This window comes from Saimiri boliviensis, chromosome 4 (assembly GCF_048565385.1).
Source record: "Saimiri boliviensis isolate mSaiBol1 chromosome 4, mSaiBol1.pri, whole genome shotgun sequence".
Classification (NCBI taxonomy): Eukaryota; Metazoa; Chordata; class Mammalia; order Primates; family Cebidae; genus Saimiri; species Saimiri boliviensis.
The window spans coordinates 41,343,600-41,364,692 of NC_133452.1; the positions used below are offsets into that span (position 1 = coordinate 41,343,600).

Below are 21,093 nucleotides of genomic sequence, written 5' to 3' on the forward strand. Positions count from 1 at the left end.
TTGGCCCCCACTCTCTTCTGGCTTGTAGGGTTTCTGCTGAGAGATCTGCTGTGAGTCTGATGGGCTTCCCTTTTTGGGTAACATGACCTTTCTGTCTGGCTGCCCTTAGCATTTTCTTCTTCATTTCAACCCTGGTGAATCTGACAATTATGTGCCTTGGGGTTGTTATTCTTGAGGAATATCTTTGTGGTGTTCTCTGTATTTCCTGGACTTGAATATTGGCCTGCCTTGCTAGGTTGGGGAAGTTTTCCTGGATAATGTCCTGAAGAGTATTTTCCAGCTTGGATTCATTCTTTGTCACATTTAGGTACACCTATCAAACGTAGATTAGATCTTTCACATAGTCCCACATTTCTTAGAGACTTTGTTCATTCTTTTTTACCCTTTTTTCTCTATTCTTGCCTTCTCGTTTTATTTCATTGAGTTGATCTTCAACCTCTGATATACTTTCTTCTGCTTGGTCAGTTCAGTTGTTGAAACTTGTGCATGCTTCATGAAGTTCTCCTACTGTGTTTTTCAGCTCCATCAATTCATTTGTATTCCTCTCTATGTTGTCTATTCTCATTAACATTTTGTCAAATCTTTTTTCAAGCTTCTTAGTTTCTTTGCAGTGGGTTAAAACATGTTGTTTTAGCCCAGAGAAGTTTCGTATTTTCCAACTTCTGAAGCCTGATTCTGTCATTTCATCACACTCATTCTCCATCCAGCCTTGTTCCCTTGCTGGCGAGGAGTTGTGAACCCTTTTAGGAGGAGAGGCGTTCTGGTTTTGGGTGTTTCCATCCTTTCTGTGCTGGTTTCTTCCCATCTTTGTGGATTTATCCACCTGTGGTCTTTGTAGTTGTTGAGTTTCAGATTGGGTCTCTGAGTGGACATCCAGTTTGTTGATGATGAAGTTATTTCTTTCTGTTTATTAGTTTTCCTTCTAACAGTCTGGCCCCTGTGATGTAGGACTGCCCAGGTCCCCTCCAGGTGCTGCTTGCCTGGGGATCACTTGCAACAGCTGCAGAACAGTAAGGGTTGCTGCCAGTTTCTTCTTCTGCTATCTTTGTCCCAGAAAGATACCTGCCAAATGTCAGTATGAGCTATCCTTTATGAGGTGATTCTTTGGATATACGGGGGTCAGGGAGCCACTTGAGGAGACTGTCCATCCTTTATAGGAGCTCAGGTGCTGAGCTGTGAGCTCTGTTGTTTATTTAGGGCTGCTTGCCAGGTGCATTTAAGTCTGCTGCAGCAGAACTCATAAACTCCTTTTTTTTTCCCCCAGATGCTCTGTTCTGGGGAGTTACAGCATTATTTATGAGTTTCCCTGTTGTGCTGCTGCCTTTATTTCAGGGCTGCCCTGCTCAGCGAGGAGGCAGCCTAGTCAATGTCTGCCTCCAGAGTGTTTGCTGAGCTTCTGTGGGCTCCACCCAGCTGCTATGTAAACTTCCCTGCACTCCTGTTTATACGGGTGTAGTTAGAACTGCCTCGGCAATGGTGGTCCAGCACAGTAATGGCAGACTCTCTCTGTAATGGCGGGTTGCATCAGCAACGGTGTGCTGCCTCAGCAATGGCAGACTACCTCCGTAGTGGTAGAGTGCCTCGGTAATGGCTGATGCCCCTCCCCTACAGAGCTGAACTATCCCAGGTTCAGCTTTGCTGGCTATGAAACTCTCAACCCAGAACATTTCCAATTGCTGTTTTTTTGTGGGGGTGGGACCAGCCAAGCCTGATCACCTGGCTCCCTTCCTCAGAGCCTTTTTTTTTTAGTTGAAAGGTTGACTTTGTCCCAGGTGTTCCAGTCGCCTTTTAAAAAGGCGCTGGGATCTGTGTGATTTCCCATGCGGTTATCCACTACGCCGGCTGAATGGCACTGAGATTCGTGGCGCTTTTTTCCTGGAATCTCCTGGCCTGGCTCCCTGTTTCAGTCCCCTTTTAAATCAGATGAATAGGTGACTCTGCCTTCCCGGAGCTCCAATCACCAGCTAAAATGACACCCAGACCCGTGTATTTTGTACAGAGAACTACCACCCTGAGGCACTGGCAAAACAGCCACACCGGCCAAAACAGCCGCCCAGGCCAAAACAGCTGCGCTGGCAACCCACAGGGCTCCTTCACCTGGGAATCTCCTGGTCTTTGGGCAATAAAAATTGGTCTGGAAATGCAGCGTCCACTCACCCTCTGTGCTTTCATTGGGAGCTGCAACCCTGAGCTGCTCCTAATCAGCCATCTTGGATCCCTCCTAAAAATTCTTTAAAAAGTTTTCTTACTGCTCAAGTCAAGCAGACCAGTAATGATTTTCAAGACTCTGTTGACAAATTTCAGATAGGGATACATTGTGCAACAAATAGCATGGGCTGACCCACTTACTTTATACAGCTACTCCTAGTTGTTATTGCTAATCAGAATCCTGTAGTCTAAAATTAACAATGGCTATGAAGGAGAGCAATTAAGGCCATTTGTCTTTCAAATGAGTCTCTGTGGGTCCCACTGGTAGTTTAAATTTATATACAGAGGGCATTCTCACTATTATAAAGGGCAATGGGGGCCTGAAGGCCCGTATTACAAAGCAGTAAATTATTTTAGGGTTTGATAGCAAATTATATTTTGAGAAAAAGTTTCCCCTTGCTATGGGAAGATACATTTCCTAGGAACCTATTTTCATTGATTAATTTTAAATTAAAAAGTACATCTTTTTTAATGGGAGCATTTATAAAAGGTCTATTTTAAGCATATTTAAAAGACAATATTAAGCTTTCAAGTTCTTGAGTTTGGTTATTTTGTAGAATTGCTGTAGTCATAAGAGTGATTCAAGAATACGTTCAACATATTCTACTTTTGGAAAATATTTTAGAGCTTATAGTGCCATCATGACATCTCTGATGTTTTCTGCTTTGCCTGTGGCACTGACCCCTCTCTGTCATTGGTGAGGAGTGTAACTTTCACTCATATTCAAATTGCCAAACGTTTGATGAGGAAAGTAAATTTCTTTTTTACAGAGAAGAATTTACAGCATTGACGTTTAGTACTTAGTTTGCTGCTTAGTCAGAGAATTTACTGAGTTTCTTCACAGAGATCCCCATGGAAACTAAACAAATAAGCTATTTGAAAGGAGACAAGTTATTGGTTTTTCTCATTAAACCCACTGCTGGATTTTCATTAGTTCTAATGCATTTTCTTTCAAGATGAGACATATAGGCCAGTTCTTATTTTCATGATTTGAATAAACTAAATATGTTGTGCCTGTACACATAGGCTGAGAAACAAAAGTATTCCTTCTAACTTTTGCCATGCAATTACTCCTGAAAATAATTGTAAAAAAACCATGACTGATGCAAAGGGGAAATGCTACCCCCATGTAAAAAGGCCTAGTTATTAAATAAAGTAGGAGCGTTGAGAGTGATTGCAGGCTAATCTGATTCATTTTATGCTTGAGACATTACCTACTTTTAAGTCATAATTGTGTATGAAAATAACCTAAATAAAGCATGGAAGATATCACAGACCTCAAACACTTTAGACCCTAAAAAGCTTTATGTTTCATTGGCTATTATGAGATTTCAAAGAGTTATTTTAAAGCAAAGATTTTGGTAAACTTAAATTATTTCACTTTTTTGAACTTGCATGGTAGAGGCAGACAACTTTCACTCTTGTTCTTCCTCTTCACACCACTAAAGTTATTAAAAATGAGTTACACTCTAGGTGGTTTGTGAGGCAGGAGAATAGGGTCTGGAGGCAGATAACCTAAGGCCAATTCAGCTGACTTCCTAGAACTAAATAGAAAGGACAACCCAACTTTCCAGGCCCAAGTAACAAAAGGACCAGAGGTTACTCCCTTTGTTAACTTCCACCTTTTCTTTGAGGTGATGGAAAAACTGAAAGTATCTCTGATTGGTTGAAGAAGGTTCTGTAAAGTGTTGATTGTGGGCCACCACTTCAGTTACATGAAGTGAACACCAAGTGACCAATGGGAAACCGGTAGGGCTCTATTTGGACCGGAGAAGATTCTGTATTCAGGCCCTGGAGCCACTGCTTGGGCAGCTCCCGCACTGTGGTGTGTACTTCATTTTCAGTAAATCTCTGCTTTCCTTGCTGCATTCTTTCCTTGCTTTGTTGTGGGTTTTGTCCAATTCTTTGTTAAGAACACCAAGAACCTGTACCTCTACCAATAACAGTTTGTATATTTCAAGAAGGCCTCACTTATTCATGTATCTTCTGTTATTTTTAATAATTCAAAATCTATGCCGCAGTCTTCCTTATGGGGCTCAAATGGGTTTCCTTTCAAACTGAAAGTACTGATGGAAATTAATTTTTCTATGAAAATTAAAAAAAATAGTGATAAACAAGAGTACCATTATTGATTATCAGTACCATATTTTTTATATATATATGTATTTTATATATATTATATATATCTCAATATAACATTTCCTTCTCCAGAGCTTTTTTTTAATGTTTAGAAAATCCGTTTAGAATGTAACAGTAGTCATCTTTTCTCCTTCTAGGCGGCTGTACTTTTGATGATGGTCCAGGAGCTTGTGATTACCACCAGGATCTGTATGATGACTTTGAATGGGTGCATGTTAGCGCTCAGGAGCCTCATTATCTACCACCTGAGATGCCTCAAGGTGAGAGTCACTCTGTTTACTCAAATGTTGGGGGAATAGTTTTGCAATATCTATGAATTTATTTTAGGTGTAACAACAATAATTTCATGGTTATAATAAGCTAATTTATTGTGCTACTGGATCACATCTAGGAGACTTAAAGTATTCTTTGCCTTTCTTATAATAACTTTCTGTAATTCTCTATTCTTCAGGGATGTTCACTATACCTTTGTTATTTCTGTCTTTGAAAAAAAAAAGGTACTAGTGTTTTTTTCTATTTAATAAAAACCTCAGTGACAAACAAAAATAAAAATGATTTAAAAAAACAGAATAAACAAAAAAAACTTATCAAAATAATCTTAAATGTGGGGTCAGCTCATTTGGTAGTTATTCAATTAAATTATATAGGTTGGGTTCAATCAGACTGAAGGGAAAGGCTTTTATTACATAGCAGGGAGAGGTTGTGTCTTTCTGCCACTGATCATGAGCATACCAGTGACTCTGAGGGGAGACAGCATGGAGAAAAAAGTGACAAATGGAGATCTTTTATATGGAAATTGTAGAGAAGTAGGGCCAAATCTCTTCTTTTTTTTTTTTTTTTTCAGAGGGAGTTTTGCTCTTGTTGCCCAGGCTGGAGTGCGGTGGTGTGATCTCAGCGCACTGCAACCTCCGCCTCTTGGGTTCAAGCGATTCTCCTGCCTCCTGAGGGGCTGGGATTACAGGCCTGTACCATCATGCCTGGCTAATTTCTGTATTTTTAGTAGAGATGGGGTTTTACCAGGTTGGTCAGGCTGATCTCGAATTTCTGAGCTTGTGATCTGCCCACCTCGGCCTCTCAGAGTGCTGGGATTACAGACGTGAGGCACCGGGCCCAGCATCTGTTCATTTTGTACCTTACTTTGTTATATCCTTTGATTTTGGGTGTTGTGAGTTAACATAATTTCTAATTGTTTAAGCCAGTGTGCATTGTGTTTCATTTTATGAAAAACACATTAACACAGGATGTCAGTATTGCCATAACCATTTCATACAATAGGGGACTAATAGTTGTGCTTTCAATTCTGCATATTAATCTGGAGCAAATTCTGAGTTCTGTGCATATATGCTTAGCATAACATTAAATTGTAACATTGAAAATGTAAACAGGAATTTAAAAATATAATACTAAAGAAAATAAACTCTTTTCCTTCCAATATTTAGAACAAAAATAGTGCATAATTACATATTATATATAGTCATGTATATATATGATATATATCATTATGCTATTATATAATATCATTGATGTGCTGATTGCTTATCACTAATAATTTAGGTTTCAAGGTATATTTAATATTTTTATTATGATTATCTAAAAATGGTTTGAATTAATTTTTCAACAAAATGAGTAAGTCCTTCCTGAGTGTGAATTTTAGATATGACAATTTAAGACATAGCTATTAGAAGTGAAAATGTTAATTCTGGTTATTGAAGAGAGAAAATTGTACCAGTAGCATCCTTGAACTTACTGATTAATCTGATTTCAAAAAAACACAAGGTAGGCTGGGTATGATGGCTCACACCTGGCAATCCCAGCACTTTGGGAGGCCAACAGGGGCGGATGATGAGGTCAGGAGTTTCAAGATCAGCCTGACCAACCTGGTGAAATCCCCGTTTCTACTGAAAATACAAAAATTAGCCTGGTGTGGTGGTGGGTGCCTGTAATCCCAGCTACGCAGGAGGCTGAGGCAGAAGAATAGCTTGAACCCAGGATGTGGAGGTTGCAGTGAGCCTAGCATGCACCACTGCACTCCAGCCTGGAAAAGGAAAACATCAACAATAAACAATTTATCACAAGTATGCAAAACAAATTAAACCTAAATATCATGTTTCTAGATATAATTTTTGGTTTGTAAATGAATATGGTAAATATATCCTTGAAAAGTTTTTTATTGGTTCCCTGTGATGTGTACTCTTATAGTAGAATGAATTAAATTTGCTTTTTTACTTTGAATTGTCACTTTCCGTGACTGAGTAGGCAAATGGTTATTTTTGAAGCTTAACTGAGCCATAATTTCCTTTGCAGAGGGATAAATTGGAACTATGTGGTAGACGGTTTTTGCTTCGTATGTTTGACCCCTACTTTGTCAGCAGGCTCATTTAATTTTGTGCATAGGCTTGTATTTTTCTTTCAAAGGCATGTAACCTTATTTTCCTGGTTCATTTTAATTAAAGAAACTACTGTAATTTTTCACCTGAATTTTCTCTGGTACATTTAGACTATACTTTTCATATAAAATTAAAGGGGGTTGGCTGGGATGCACACATTTTGACTGTTTATAATCAGAGAATAATAAGAAAGATGTTGATTTATGGAAATATTACCACTGCTAATTACCATTGATGGTGGGTAATGAATAGTTGAAAAATTACTGCTCAGATGACCTTGTTGGCTCACCTTTGATGAACAGCTTAATCGGTAGTTAAAGTACAGGATGATATGCACAGAAAAAGAAAGTGTTTGAAATTCAACCATCTCTTCCAATTAATAGGACATTAAGTAATTAATCATGCAGAGGAGGAAAGAAGTCACGGCCACTTTATTTTTCCCAAATGAAATTGTGGTTAGTCTCTAGAGAGGTGAGAGAAAACACTCATGTATATTCTTCTTTTACTCACCTGTTTTTGAATATATACCATTTTTTTTTTCATTTAATTTCTGATATTCCTTTAAAGTGCTGACTGGATATTCCTTGCTCATAAATTGGCAAAAAGGAGACATTTAGATTTATCATACTAAAATGTTATGATCTTTTTATTGTCACACAAATTAGCTAGCATGCTTATTTTCTTTATTTACTTTAAAAACAGACACAAACAAAAATAAAACAAACAAAAAAACCCCCAAATGTTTGGCAACTCTATGAAGGCTGGCTTTCTAAAGCAAACTTGTTATTGAGCTGTGTGATAATTGGTGTTGTTAACTGGCTTCAGTTTATTGACCTTTTTGGACTGAAAGCCAAGAGTGAGAGAAAAAAGACAAGAGGAATAAATGGAATGAAAGAAGACTGAAGATGGGTAGAAGAGAAGAACAGAAAGAAAGAAAATTGTTTTTACTCATGAAGAGATACAGTACTATCAATCATTGCTTAAAATGTTTTGCAGCAGTTCTTGCTTACTTCTACAGTTCACATACACTTTTGTCAGATTCTAGTAGTGATGATTGAAAGGTCTGGCAAATAGAATAAAGAATAGCGTGCAAGGGAATGAGTACTTCATAAGGTAGTCCTAATGTCATATGAAATCTGATGAAATTGCTAGCACCTATTTAATTTGATCATCAAGGATATGCAAATTTAAAACACAATGAGAAACTACTATACACTCAGTGGAAAAGTGAAAATTATAATTCCAAGTGTTAGTAAGAATGTAGAGCAAGTAAAACTCTCTTATACTACTGTTGGAGCATAAATCTGTACAATCTAATGACCAGCAAATCTATTCTTGGGTATAAGCCCAGTGGGGCTGAGTACACTTGTTTACCAAAAGACATGTGAAAAATGTTGATAGCATCAGCATTCATAATAATCCCAAGCTGAAAACAACCCAAATTTCTGTCAGCAGTGCAATGTATAAATAAATGGTAGCATACTTACAAAGTGGAAAATTGTACTGCAAATAAATGAAAGAACGATTGCTTTATACAATAATAAGACCGAAGTTCACAAACACAATCTTAAGGGGAAGAAACCAGATGCAAGAGAGTATGTATTGTATACATTTATATAAATTATATAAGTTTCAAAAACAGGCAACACTAATTGATGATGTTAGAAATCAGCATATTACTTACTTGAAGGAGGGGTTAGGTGAAAATTGTTAGTGCTTGTCGGTGTCGTGAAGGAGTCTTCCAGATGCTGGTGATATTCTATTTCTTAATCTGGATGGCGTTTTACAGTTTGAGGTGTGCTGAAATCTGTAAAAAGTCATTGAGCTGTGCAGTGATGAGTTGTGTACTTTCTTTATGTATCTGATATGTCAATATAAATTGATAAAAATATATAAAACAAGTGCACACAAGGATAGTGCTAGGAAACTAAAATAACAGGCCAGGCGCAGTGGCTCACACCAATCCCAGCACCTTGGGAGGCCGAGACAGGTGGATCACAAGGTCAGGAGTTCAAGACCAGCCTGGTCAAGATGGTGAAACCCCATCTCCACTAAAAATACAAAAATTAGCCAGATGTGGTGGCAGGCACCTGTAATCCCAGATAGTCAGGAGACTGAGGCGGAGAATTGCTTGAACCCCGGAAGTGGAGGTTGCAGTGAGCAGAGATCATGCCACTGCACTCCAGAGCGAGACTGTCTCAAAAAAACAAACAAACAAAAAAGAAACTAACAAATAAAATGTCATGATTTAGAACAAAAGATATAAAATGGAAATCCTCAAATAAGTCCAAACTTCTTGTTTTCTTACCATACTGGGTTCTCTCCTCCCTACTAAAAAAATACTGTGTTTGTTGATATCTTTATGTGGGCATTGTATTGTTCTCTTCCTTCTGCTGAAATATTTCTTTGTCTACTTATCCATTCATCAGTCTCTTACACATTCTTACTGTGTCTACTCACGTTCTACTTGCTTTGAGAAAATTTTCCTGACTGGCTTGAAACTCTGTTTCTTCTATCCTCATATCAGAATATGCAGCCTACTGTACTATGTAGTATTTAAATTGTAGCTGTTTTTATAGTATATATTTTGTATGTCCTTCTGTGCATTAGACTGTAAAGTCCTTATTTACATAGACCATATGTCTTATCTTTATTTCTCAAGAAAATATTTTATTTTACTTAGGCAAAATGTCAGCTTCTGTAAATGTAAGTTTTAAAATATTTACGTCAAGAATTAAGAGGTTTTCCTCTTGTTAGAAAATTAATTGAATTAAAAAAACCCCATTTACCAAACATTATATTGAGTTGAGATTTTTATGTAATTAGAACATCTTCACATAATGATTAAGATTTGACCTTTGTCTTTATAAATATTACCTATTTTGGGTACACTTAAATGTTTTTATTTCTACCAAAATGTGTGCTATTTTTATATTTCTCTCTTTTTGTTTCTGGCTTTTGCTTGTCAAATCCCAATCCTCTATTCCTCAAAAATCTATTTTATATATATTTTCAAAACCCATAGAGAATGAGAGCTGTTGCATGGAACTAGGGGATCTCAAAGACATGTGTGTTCTTGACCTTGTTTGTCTTTTTGTTTATGCTTATGACCTCGAGAAACAAATTTATTTGACCATTTTACTATATCTTCTATCCTAGATTTGAGAGTAGGGACTGTGATTGACATCTCAATACATTTATCTTTGACTGTAATTATAACTGCTTTTTCTTTTTAACAGGATTTTGTACAATGGCTAATTGAATTTTAGTTGAGAGTCTCTAGAGAACTTATTTGGTGGTATTTAAAATTATGACTGCATTGTATCCCATTTTCAGTCTGGTGTTTTCACTAATAATAATAAAAATAACTGTACAGGGTTTCTTATTTAAAATGCACACACTGCATACATAGTAAAAAACGAAAGCCCTGTGTCATTAAATTATTCTGAAGATTGAAGTAAGGAATCATTCCCCCTCCCTTATAAAACTTAGTGAGATCTGATTCAGTAGGTTAAGGCCTATCTAGATTTCAGTTAAATCTCAATTCTGCCCCCTTGTCAAGCCTCAAAACTAAAATTTAGAGAGCAAATGAGATTACACAGAAAAGGGAGAGAAATGACTGATGTTAAGAAAGGTGACTTGGCTGGGCGCAGTGGCTCACGTCTGTAATCTTAGCACTTTAGGAGGCTGAGGTGGGTGGATCACAAGGTCAGGAGTTTAAGATCAGCCTGGTCAACATGGTGAAACTCTATCTCTACACAAAATACAAAAATTAGCCAGGTGTGGTGGTACATGCTTGTAATCCCAGCTACTCAGGAGGCTGAGGCAGGAGAATGGCCTGAAGCTGGGAGGTGGAGGTTGCAGTGAGCCCAGATCCTGCCACTGCACGTCAGCCTGGGCAATAGAGCAAGTCTCCATCAAAAAAAAAAAAAAAAAAAAAAAAAAGAGAAGAAAGAAAAGAAAGGTGCCTTTTTATTAATTTGTTACTTTCAGAACTGTGTATCTTTTTTTTCCCTTAGATTTATTAGCCAGGTTGTTAAAATAAGGGTTCCCTTCTTCAATTATTTGGAGAGATTTGGTGTGCTTTTTAATTCAGTGGGGAGCATGCATGGGTCACGTGATCTTGTACCTGGCTTTCTTCTGATAGTGTGGTGAAGTGAACATTAAATAAGACATTGGTGCCCATAATTTGATGCATACAATAAAAGGTACAGGTAACATGATTTCAGCTAAGTTTTCGAAGTAATGATATGAGTCCCTCAGTTTCATAGGAGAAGACCTAGTAATAATTTATTAAAATAATGTTATGCATGCCATGTAACACATTTTAATATATCTGAGAAGAAATTTCAAGGAAGTTCTTAGGTTGACTTGTGCTTTCTTTCTCTCTGGGGACAGTGATCAGTTACTAAAAGTAGTGGATCACTTTGACTAATGTTTTCATCTCCCTATTACAGATGATTAATAATAAAGTATACGTTTTTTCCAAAGTCATAACTGCCAAAAATCTTACACAGCTGAATTAACATAATTATTTGACAGCATGTCTGTCAGAGATGAAACATGGGAGAGAGTGGTAGAATAAAGTTCTGTGCATATAGTATTGGCAATGAATATTGACTTGCAATTTTATGGCTAGTTTTATCTTAGAAAATTTAGAAAATCAGGCCAAAATGTTGGTTTACTTTCTTTTCATCATCTAGCCAGCATTGTCTGTTAACACAACCAAATAGAGAGAAAGTGAGAGAGAGAGAGAGAGAGAGAGAGAGAGAGAGAGAGTGTGTGTGTGTGTGTGTGTGTGTGTGTGTGTGTGAACATATGCATTACATGTGCAGTTGTCCAAAGGCGAACTGAGAGATTTGGTGGTAGTGAGGAGAAGAAGGGACGGGAATAGCTTAACATCAGGCCATTAACATAGGAAAACCTCAATAAGTATTGGATATAAGTGTTAGATTCTAAGGAGCTTGAAAACTGCAGAGGTTTAAAGCTGGAAGGTTTTATATCACTCAATGATTTTCAGATTTTTTAAAGTAATATTATTTCTTTAAAAAATAATATTTTCGATTACTTTAACATTTAAAATCAATGACAAGGAATGAATTGATTGGAAATAATCTGTTATATAATTCCCTAAGTTCTCACCCCTACCCCTTTCTCTATAGTGTCCTGCCTCCATCAAGGTAGCTTCTCTGAAAAACACTTAGAGACATAGGTCTCCAAAAGACAGTTTGAAAACAATGATGCTGCAAACTCAAGCACTTTCAGATAAGCATCTTTGAGATGAAAGCACTTACTACTATTAGCTACCACTTACTGGTCACTGACTGAATTTTACTATATACTAGGGACATGATATGTATCTTTTAATCCTCACAAGAGCCTTATAAAATTGGTGATATTTTAGAGATAAGTGGAGTGAATATCTTAACAGCAAATCTACCAGAGACAAACATGGCAGAGAGTGGTAGAATAAATGTCACCCAGGGACAGAATAGAAGCTTAGATGTGTCCTATTATAAGAGTTACTCTTGTTCCAGTACCACCCTGCTTCATCATTGTGGTTGAGTTGACAAATTTCCTTGACTTGGGCATGGGCATTTAAATCTACTATATAATGAGCTGTATAGTTAATTCGATTTAATCCAGAATGATCTTCTACCACTTCATTTAAAATATTTCCACAATTTGAAAGCTTTAAATGACTGTTTCTTACTCTTCATGGGAAATGGAATAAGACTTGCTGTTGTTTGAAATTGCTGCCAAACTTCAGAATTTTCTCTATTATTTTCATCCCTTGGGGAAACGCTTTTCCCTTCCTTTGATTTACCTGAATGTTATTTTTAGTTATTTGATAAACACTTGCTGCATGTCTGTCTAAGCAAACCTTTAGAAACATATATATTATCTGCTATCTCATTAGAGCATGTAAGGTAAAAGAAAAAATCATGGACAAAAGGAATCAGACTAAAGTCTAGGGTTTGAAAATAATTTTAAGTCTTTGTTTATAGTGAAGTATTTTAGGATGAAAATTATGGGCTTATTTCAATGTGTTCTTTGAAACCATGTTATCTTCCGTCTATTGATGCTTTCTCCCTCAGCACAGAAATGATAGTTTGCCACATTAGAGTTGCTTATTAAAAACGGTGGGAGTTGGAAACAGTGCAAGGTGAGAGAGTAAAAGGCTATAATGGACTACTTGAAGGGTGAGCCACTTAATGAAGGCTGGTTTTTAATGTAAGGACTATTACCCTGTGGACATAAATGCAGCATGAAGAATGTCTAAATTACAGTGGAAAGAAATGGCATGCTGAGACTGGAATTTTTTCCTGATATTTCAGGCACATAATGCACATAAGTTAGATATGTCCCAATATATTTCATGGGAAAAGAACAGTTTTGTATTAAAAAGAAAAGAAAAGAAAAAAATTAATGTAGGTGTCAGTGCTAGAGTACTTCCAACATCCTGGATGAATTAAGACAAGAATATATAGCAATTTTAAAGACTTTATTGTCACCTTTAACATATACCTTAAAATCAATACATAGTCCAAAGACTGAAAATGACTTTTCCTTGGGAGGAGTGTGACCGGAAATACAGTTATGACCTTATAGGTCTCCTCTCCAAAAATAAACTTGACTTAAGATAGCTAGGGACTATCTCAGTTTAAAAGCTTATTATCTTTCTAACACAATAAAATGCCAGGGAAATACATATATATATATATATATATATATATATATATATATATATATATATGTATATATATATATATAATCATATATATGATGAAAAACAAATATACAATATAATAATCTCATATAGTTAATGTGAATAATATGGAGTTATGATTATATATTAGATTATCATTACATATTAAAGGTGCTTTAAAATCTTCAAAGAATGTTAGTTTTCAAACCTAGTTACTGCCAAGTGTACTACCTCTATTTCCTCCCTGAAGAGGAAAGTAGTGACTGAAATGCATTTTTCAAGGAAAAGTGAACATTCTGTAAATGTAGAGCATACAACAACTTAGAAATGTTAAGAACATCATGAAATCTCCACCTAGCAATGCTGATTAAAAAGTTGCTGGCTTGCTTTTTCTAGGTTTATGAGAATAAAATTAAATAGGACCGTTTTACAAACTTCATCAAGCTGGTTATGTATTTCTGTATGTTCCTCCCACCTCAGTTATTTAAGAGTTAGAGATTAAATAGGAAAGTAGGGTGGCAAATTTGACTATTCAAAAGTTACGTTTTGAGTGTGTGATTTTTATCCATGTTAGGTCAGACTTATTGGAGACTTAAAAAATTCTCCTCTGACTACTTCTGTCTAATCCCACGCATTTAAAATATGCCATTTCATTTAATTCTCCCAAAATGCTTTTGGAGTGTGTATTAACCTCATTCTGTAGATGAAGGAACTGAAGTCAAGCGAGCTTAAGTAAGTTGCCAGAAGTTTGATGTCTTGGGAAAGGCAAGGCTAGGAATCAGGTATGTAGAGATACAGGATAAGGATTTAACCTTTGAGCTTTATTAAACAAGTGTATGTAGAGATCCTTCTTTAGAGACTGCAGCAAAAAGCTTCAGGGCTGATTTGGAGGCCTGGCAAAAGTTCTATCTCTTATGCTTTCACTGGTGTAAGTAATGGGAAGCACAACTACAATGTGTTTAAACCATAAGGAAGGCTACACTTACATGACAAAATGTCCAGAGTTGGCTGATTCAGTGGCTCAGTGATTTTATCAAGAATTCAGATTTTTCTTATCTCTTTGCCTCTCCATTCCAGTAGGTCAACTTTTTACCGCAGGCTATCTCCCTTTAAAGGTCTAAAATCTATGGTTCTTCTAGGTACCAAATTCAGACAGGACAATATCCTGAAGAAAAAGAGATTATTATTTGTCTCTTCCTTATGTCTTATACGATCAATAAACACAAAAAACTTTTCTGGGATACTCTTTGATACAGATAAGGTAGTACAGATCTGTAGGTAGAATTTCAAAGCTGTGGGGCTTAGAAGAATCCACAGATAAAGCATTTATTAGAATAGCATGGTATTCTCTAATGCAAGCTTGTCTAACCTGTGGGACACATGCTGCCCAGGATGGCTTTGAATTTGGCGCAACAGAAATTTGTAAACTTTCTTCAAACATTATGAGACTTTTTTTTCCTTTTTTTTTTTTGGTAAGGTCATCAGCTATCATTAGTGTTAATGTATTATTCTTCTTCCTGTGTGGCCCAGGGAAGCCAAAAGATTGGATACCCCTGATCTAATAATGCGTTGGTCAGCCTAGCATCAGGTTTCTCTTAATTTCATGCATTTACTGCATCTGTAACATGAAAAGCAGGAAATCTTCTTACCCCTAGTAAGCTTATGTTACCTTTCTAGCCTGCCATTGTTACTCACAATGATTTTTCATTCTTTCTTGTTTTCCTTAAGATTTTTATGGCATGGAATAAATAGGGGAACATACTTTATTTAAAAAAAAACTCCAAAAATAGTCAAAAACTCCAAAAAGAGTCAAGTGTTATACAGCATATATATGAGTGAATGTATGCTAAAGATAGATTAATTTGTTATTGGGGGAACCAGCAGGATAGTAAGATCGGTTCAAAGGATTGTAGGAATAAGGGGAATGTTTATAATTAGTGAGAGAAAGAATGGTGGAATAAGATTCCTAAATTTTATACTAAATGTCCAATAAGACAATCAAAGTGAAACCATTAGGTTCTCTGTACTAACAGACAAATCATTTTCCTCTGTACTAGACAAAATTTGTTTGCATTATTATTATATAAGTATCATTTGTGTTGCGATGAACATTCTACAAATTAAGTCTTTTTTCACAGAGTTATAAAATATCTTAATCAGTGGTAATTAGTGATTCAGATGAAGCGACATACTTTTAAAGAATTAGCTAATTATTTGGTGAAGGATATATATGTACTGTCGTTATTTTGCTGGGTCCCAAATTTTGAACATTTTTCTTAAAACTTCCCCCTTAGGATCATCAATATTATCCAAGGATGATTCTTGTTAAAAACAACAAAAAAGTTATCTCCTTTTGTTTTTGTCTGATGTATGTATTTATGTATTTATTTATGTATGTATTTATTTATTGAGACAGTCTCCCTCTGTCACCCAGGCTGGAGTGCAGTGGCATGATCTTGGCTCACTGCAAGCTTCACCTCCCTGGTTCAAGTGATTCTCCTGCCTCAGCCACCCGAGTAGCTAGAATTACAGATGTGCACCACCATGCCCAGCTAATTTTTGTATTATTAGTAGAGATGGGGTTTCACCATGTTGGTCAGGCTGGTCTTGAATTCCTGATCTCATGTGATCTGCCCTCCTCAGCCTCCCAAAGTGCTGGGATTACAGGCAGGAGCCACTGCACCTGGCCTGATTCCTTTAGGTAGGTGCAGCAGGAAGTGTTTATTGACATAGCTTTGTAGTAGGATTGAAATATCCAATGCCATGCAATATTAAACAACTAGTAAGAGTGGATCTGTTTGAAGGTTTCATTAGAAATCTAGAATTGTGTTTTCAGTACCCTTTATTACTTCAGAGTATTTTAAAAAGCAAATCTTGGTTTATTCTTCTTTTCAGAAGCTGAGGAACCAAACTCAAAATAACCATCTCCATTAGGAGTATTTCACTTGAAGTACTTATAAATGTGGGTAAATTCCTTTCTCATTTATGTCTCCCAAATGAGCTGAGATTCCTGGCTTGTCAAAAATTGAGCTTCCTTATTTTCTCTCAGGCTGGACCCTATAAACTCAGACTAGGGAACAGATCCAATTACTGGCAGGGCTCTGTTGGTATTGATTGGTTCCACATGTGAAATATACAGCCTTTGTCTCTTTGGTGAGCTTATCATATGTGTTTTAGTAAAAAGTTCTTCTTAATCAAACTATTTGTACAGTTGATTTGTAAACGTATATTCTGGAAAAAAAAAATAAAGGCAGATTCTTAGCTATGTATCCAGTTAACTGCCATTAAAAGTAAAGACACTTAGAAAAAATGTTTGACTGAATATCTGAGATGGTAGTTGGAAGCAGATATCAATTAAAGAAGCTTTATTAAGTCAAGTATTAAAGTTAAATCAAGATGAATAAAAGCTTTATTGTTATAAATATGAATTTAAAAAACAGGACATTAAAAATATACTGAAAATCTCTCAAACAAATAAGCCCAATTAGATTCACCTCGTGAGTTCATTAGTTATATTTAACTAATTCTTGATTTCTGGAATTTGGGGATTATAGTTTATTTCATGAAGTCATCAATCCCAGAAATTCTGGTTTAGTAACCTGGTATAGTCTGGCTGATGTGTAAGTGATATCAACTCTGAAGCTTGTACCCTTGAGTCTGGTCCTTGAAGACATCACAGTTATGTACCTGATCTAGTACTTTCTATTGAGGTCACTATTTGAGAACCCAATTTCTGGAGTCTATAGTTAGCAGCAGAGCCTTCAGACAAGTATGGAGGAATGCAGAAACCACCTGCTGAATGACTGAATGGTTGTGATTAATTTATTATAGTAATCAACCATATCAGAATAGAAAAGAGAAGAATTCTCTCTCAGGGTATAAGACTTAACTATTTAATAAGGATTTGGTTAACAGCTCCTCTGAAAGAATATATGGACAGTAACCGTATTAACAGCTTGCCATGTTCTTTCTGCAAAATGAATTATTTTGGACACATATTTTATGTTAGCATGATGAATTATTTTGGACACATATTTTGTATTACCTGAAAAAATTGGTGCACAGAAAGTGAACCTCTATGATTTGAAGCTCTTTTTATGCAAGCCTTATAATGGTGTTGAGCTAATTAAAAAATATGAAACATACCAAACAAGTTTAATTACTTTTATTGTTCCTAATCTTATAGGTAAGAAAATGAATCCCTGTGGCTGCCCAAAGACCCATAGGAAATCACAAAGGCAGATTAGAAGAAAAGACTTCTTGAAATTTTTATTTTTTCTGAATTTATTTCACAAATGACTTGTATTCAATGAATTTCTTTAAATTCATTATGTTCTGCACACATCTAAATTTTTAAAAATATCTATACTATTCTGATGTTTTAGTAACTGTTGTCTTTCAGTGTAACTCACAGCTAACTCTTCCCACTGGTAGTTTCATTTACATCAAGCTTGTCCCACCCATGGCCCAGGATGGCTTTGAATGCAGCCTAACACCAATTTGTAAACTTTCTTCAAACATGAGATTTATGCACAGACTTTTTTCTCTTTTTTCTTTTCTTTTCCTTTTTCTCTTTTCTTTTCTTTTCTTTTTCTCTTTCTCCTTCCTTCCCTCCCTCCCTCCTACTCTCCCTTCCTTCCTTCCTTACCTTCCTTCTTCTCCTTCCCTCCCTCCCTCCCGCCTTCGTTCGTTCGTTCCTTCCTTCCTTCCTTCCTTCCTTCCCTCCATCCCTTCCCTCTCCCTTCCTTCCTTCCTTCCTTCCTTCCTTCTTCTTTCCTCCTTCCCTCTTTGCCTCCCTCCCTTCCTCCCTTCCTTCATTTTTTCAAGCTCATGAGCTATTATTAGTCTTGGTGTATTTTATGTGTGGCCCAGGGAAGCTCAAAGATTGGACACCCTGATTTATATATTACATTGAGTTTTCGAGTCATAAATAAAAATACTCTCTCTGGAAAAAAAAATTGAAATATTGTCCAAAAATCTTTGTATTGAGAGATATCTCCATTAAGTTACATGTTGAAAGGTATCTCCATTAAATTTGATTTTTATACCAAGAAAAGCTTTCTATTGATAAAAATATGGACAAGGGAAACATTTTGTTGCATATCATGTGTTTGAAATGTATCAACTAGAAGTCCACCGACAACCATTTGTCAAAGTGAGTCTTGAATGAGAAGAAATATTTATTAGGAAGGGAAAATTAATTTGAAATTGTATTTTTATTTCATTGTTGGTAATGGACAAGTCTAAAACGGTAGTAATATATTTCCTAAATTAGCAGCCAAAGCAACAGAAAAAGAATCCTTCTCTGAAAAGCTTAAGAAATGAATTCAATAATAGCTGTAGAAATCATTTGGGTATTTAATTTTTCTCATGTTTCTAGTATATTTCTTTATGTAGGGATAAGAAATAATTTAACTTAACATTTTATAGAACATAAAAATATGTTTAAACTGTCAAAATATTTTTTCGGAATGCGATCTACTAATGATTTTGACATTACTTTTGTGGCTACAAACAGTGTTACTTAAAATAATATTAAAGATATGCTATTGTTCATAAAACAACACTGTTCTTGACAATAGAGTTAAGAAATTGATACTTAAAATTAAGAATAACGTGAACCAATACAACTATACAGTGTTGTACAGTTTAGCACTGTGTCTGGCACATAGACCTACAATAAATAACTGTTTTACGAATAGCTTAAAAGCTTAAACAATAAAAACATGTTTTTCTCAACTTTCTTCTTGAAAACCTGTCTTAACTATGTTGGAACTCAAATTATTTTTTAATGAATACGTAAATGGAATGAGAACTTTGCACAAAGGAAAAAAGGGAATATTTTAGAAAATGATTTAGATTTGACTGCTCTTAATGCACTATACAATTGCAAACGGGCCTTTTGAAGCTTCTTAATGTAGATGAATGAATGTGATGGAGCTGGTCAAGAGGATTGTCTGAGTGAGTTTAATTCCAGCCCTGTGTAGCACTGTAATAATATTCTACTGATTGTGTTTATGTTTTCTTCTGCATGTGATATGAAATCTTTGGACGTTTAGATCTTTGCCACAGTATTAGAAGATTATATTTTTCATGTTATATTTTGTAGTTTAACTTTGCTCTTAACAATGTTATTGTGATGAGAATATCTTGCTTTATGTAATACGTACTGATTTTAATTTTTTTTTTTAAACTGGATTATTCAGGTATATTCATTGCCATTGGAACCAAGAAACAGACTCTTCTTAGCCTGGTAGTGATGACTATTTCTTCTGCTCTCTTTGACTCAAAATTAAAGTCAATGAAGAAAAGCCAGTAGGAAGAGTTCACTGTTGCTATATGTCACATTCCTTATCATAAAGTCTAAGTTTCTCCCTAGCAATAAAATTTATATAAACACTTATTAAAAAATAGGATGGTTTTTGTGTTACCTTCTTATTTGTACAGGCTGAGCCGTTTTTTTTTTTTTTTTTTAACTGAACCAGTAGCAGTGGTACAAAAGTTATTTTGAAATTTTAAATGCTCTGTATCTATGCTTAAGAAGTGAACATGTGTAGGTCCCAAGAAATCATTACAGTGGAAGAAATAAAGAGAAATGGATGGTCAGTAAAAACAATTTATGATTTTCAGCCAGGCATGGTGGTTAACATCTGTAATCCTAGCACTTTGGGAGGCCAAGGTTAGAGGATTACTTGAGGCCCGGAGTTTGAGACCAGCCTGGCCAACATGATGAAACCCTGTCTCTATTAAAAATACAAAACAACAAAAAATTAGCAGGGCATGGTGGTATACACCTTTAATCTCAGCTGCTAGTGAGGCAAAGGCAGGAGAATCTCTTGAACCCAGGAGATGGAAGTTGCAGTTAGCCAGGATCATGCCACTGCACTCCAGCCTGGGTGACAGAGTGAGACTCTGTAAAAAAAAAAAAAAGAAGTGTATATATACACACACACACATACATATCTGTAAAATACGTAATTTTCATATAGGTTTTCTTTATGCTGCTTTCAAATATTTATTGTCCATTTTTAAATGAACACACAATTACATATAGTTGAAAAGATAGTATTCTGTAATAGAAGTCATAGTTCTTTGTGCCCTATTTTCCTAGTATTTTTACACACAAAATCTCCAAACTCAGCATGTCGTATAAATCATTTTGATACTAGCACCAGTATAATACTTTTAACATAATTGAAATTGATTTTTTCTCTCCCTACCTTTTTTTTTTTTTTTTTTTTTTTTTTTTTTTTTTTGAGATAGGATATTCCTCTGTTGCCCAGGTTTGAGTGCAGTGTCACAGTCACGGCTTAAGCAATGCTTACACCTCAGCCTTCCTAGCAGCTGGGACTACAGGTGTATGCCATCACGCCTGGCTAATTCTTGTATTTTTTGTAGAGGTGGGGTTTTGCCGTATTGCTCAGGCTGTTCTCAAACTCCTGGGCTCAAGTGATCCACTTTGGACTCCCAAAGTTCTGTGATTACAGGCATGAGCCACCGTGCCTGGCCTGAAATTAGTTTATGTTAAATCTGAAAGAGCCCCTAGAGATTTTCTCTAGTCTAAACTTAGGTTTTACAAATAAAGAATAATGTGGAAATAGACAAACTGACACAGAAACTAGAGTAACCTGAATTTAAATCTAGGTTTTA

General features: G+C 35.9%; 1 protein-coding gene across 9 annotated transcripts in view; it reads left to right on the plus strand.

Moving 5' to 3' along the window:
• PTPRK (protein tyrosine phosphatase receptor type K) overlaps positions 1 to 21,093 on the plus strand; it is a 578,471-nt gene that overhangs the window by 125,753 nt on the left and 431,625 nt on the right. For all 9 annotated transcript variants that reach the window (XM_074397496.1, XM_074397495.1, XM_074397497.1 and 6 more), the window contains exon 2: positions 4,485 to 4,607. In XM_074397496.1, the coding sequence (XP_074253597.1) occupies positions 4,485 to 4,607 (123 nt within the window). The remainder of the gene's footprint in view (positions 1 to 4,484; positions 4,608 to 21,093) is intronic.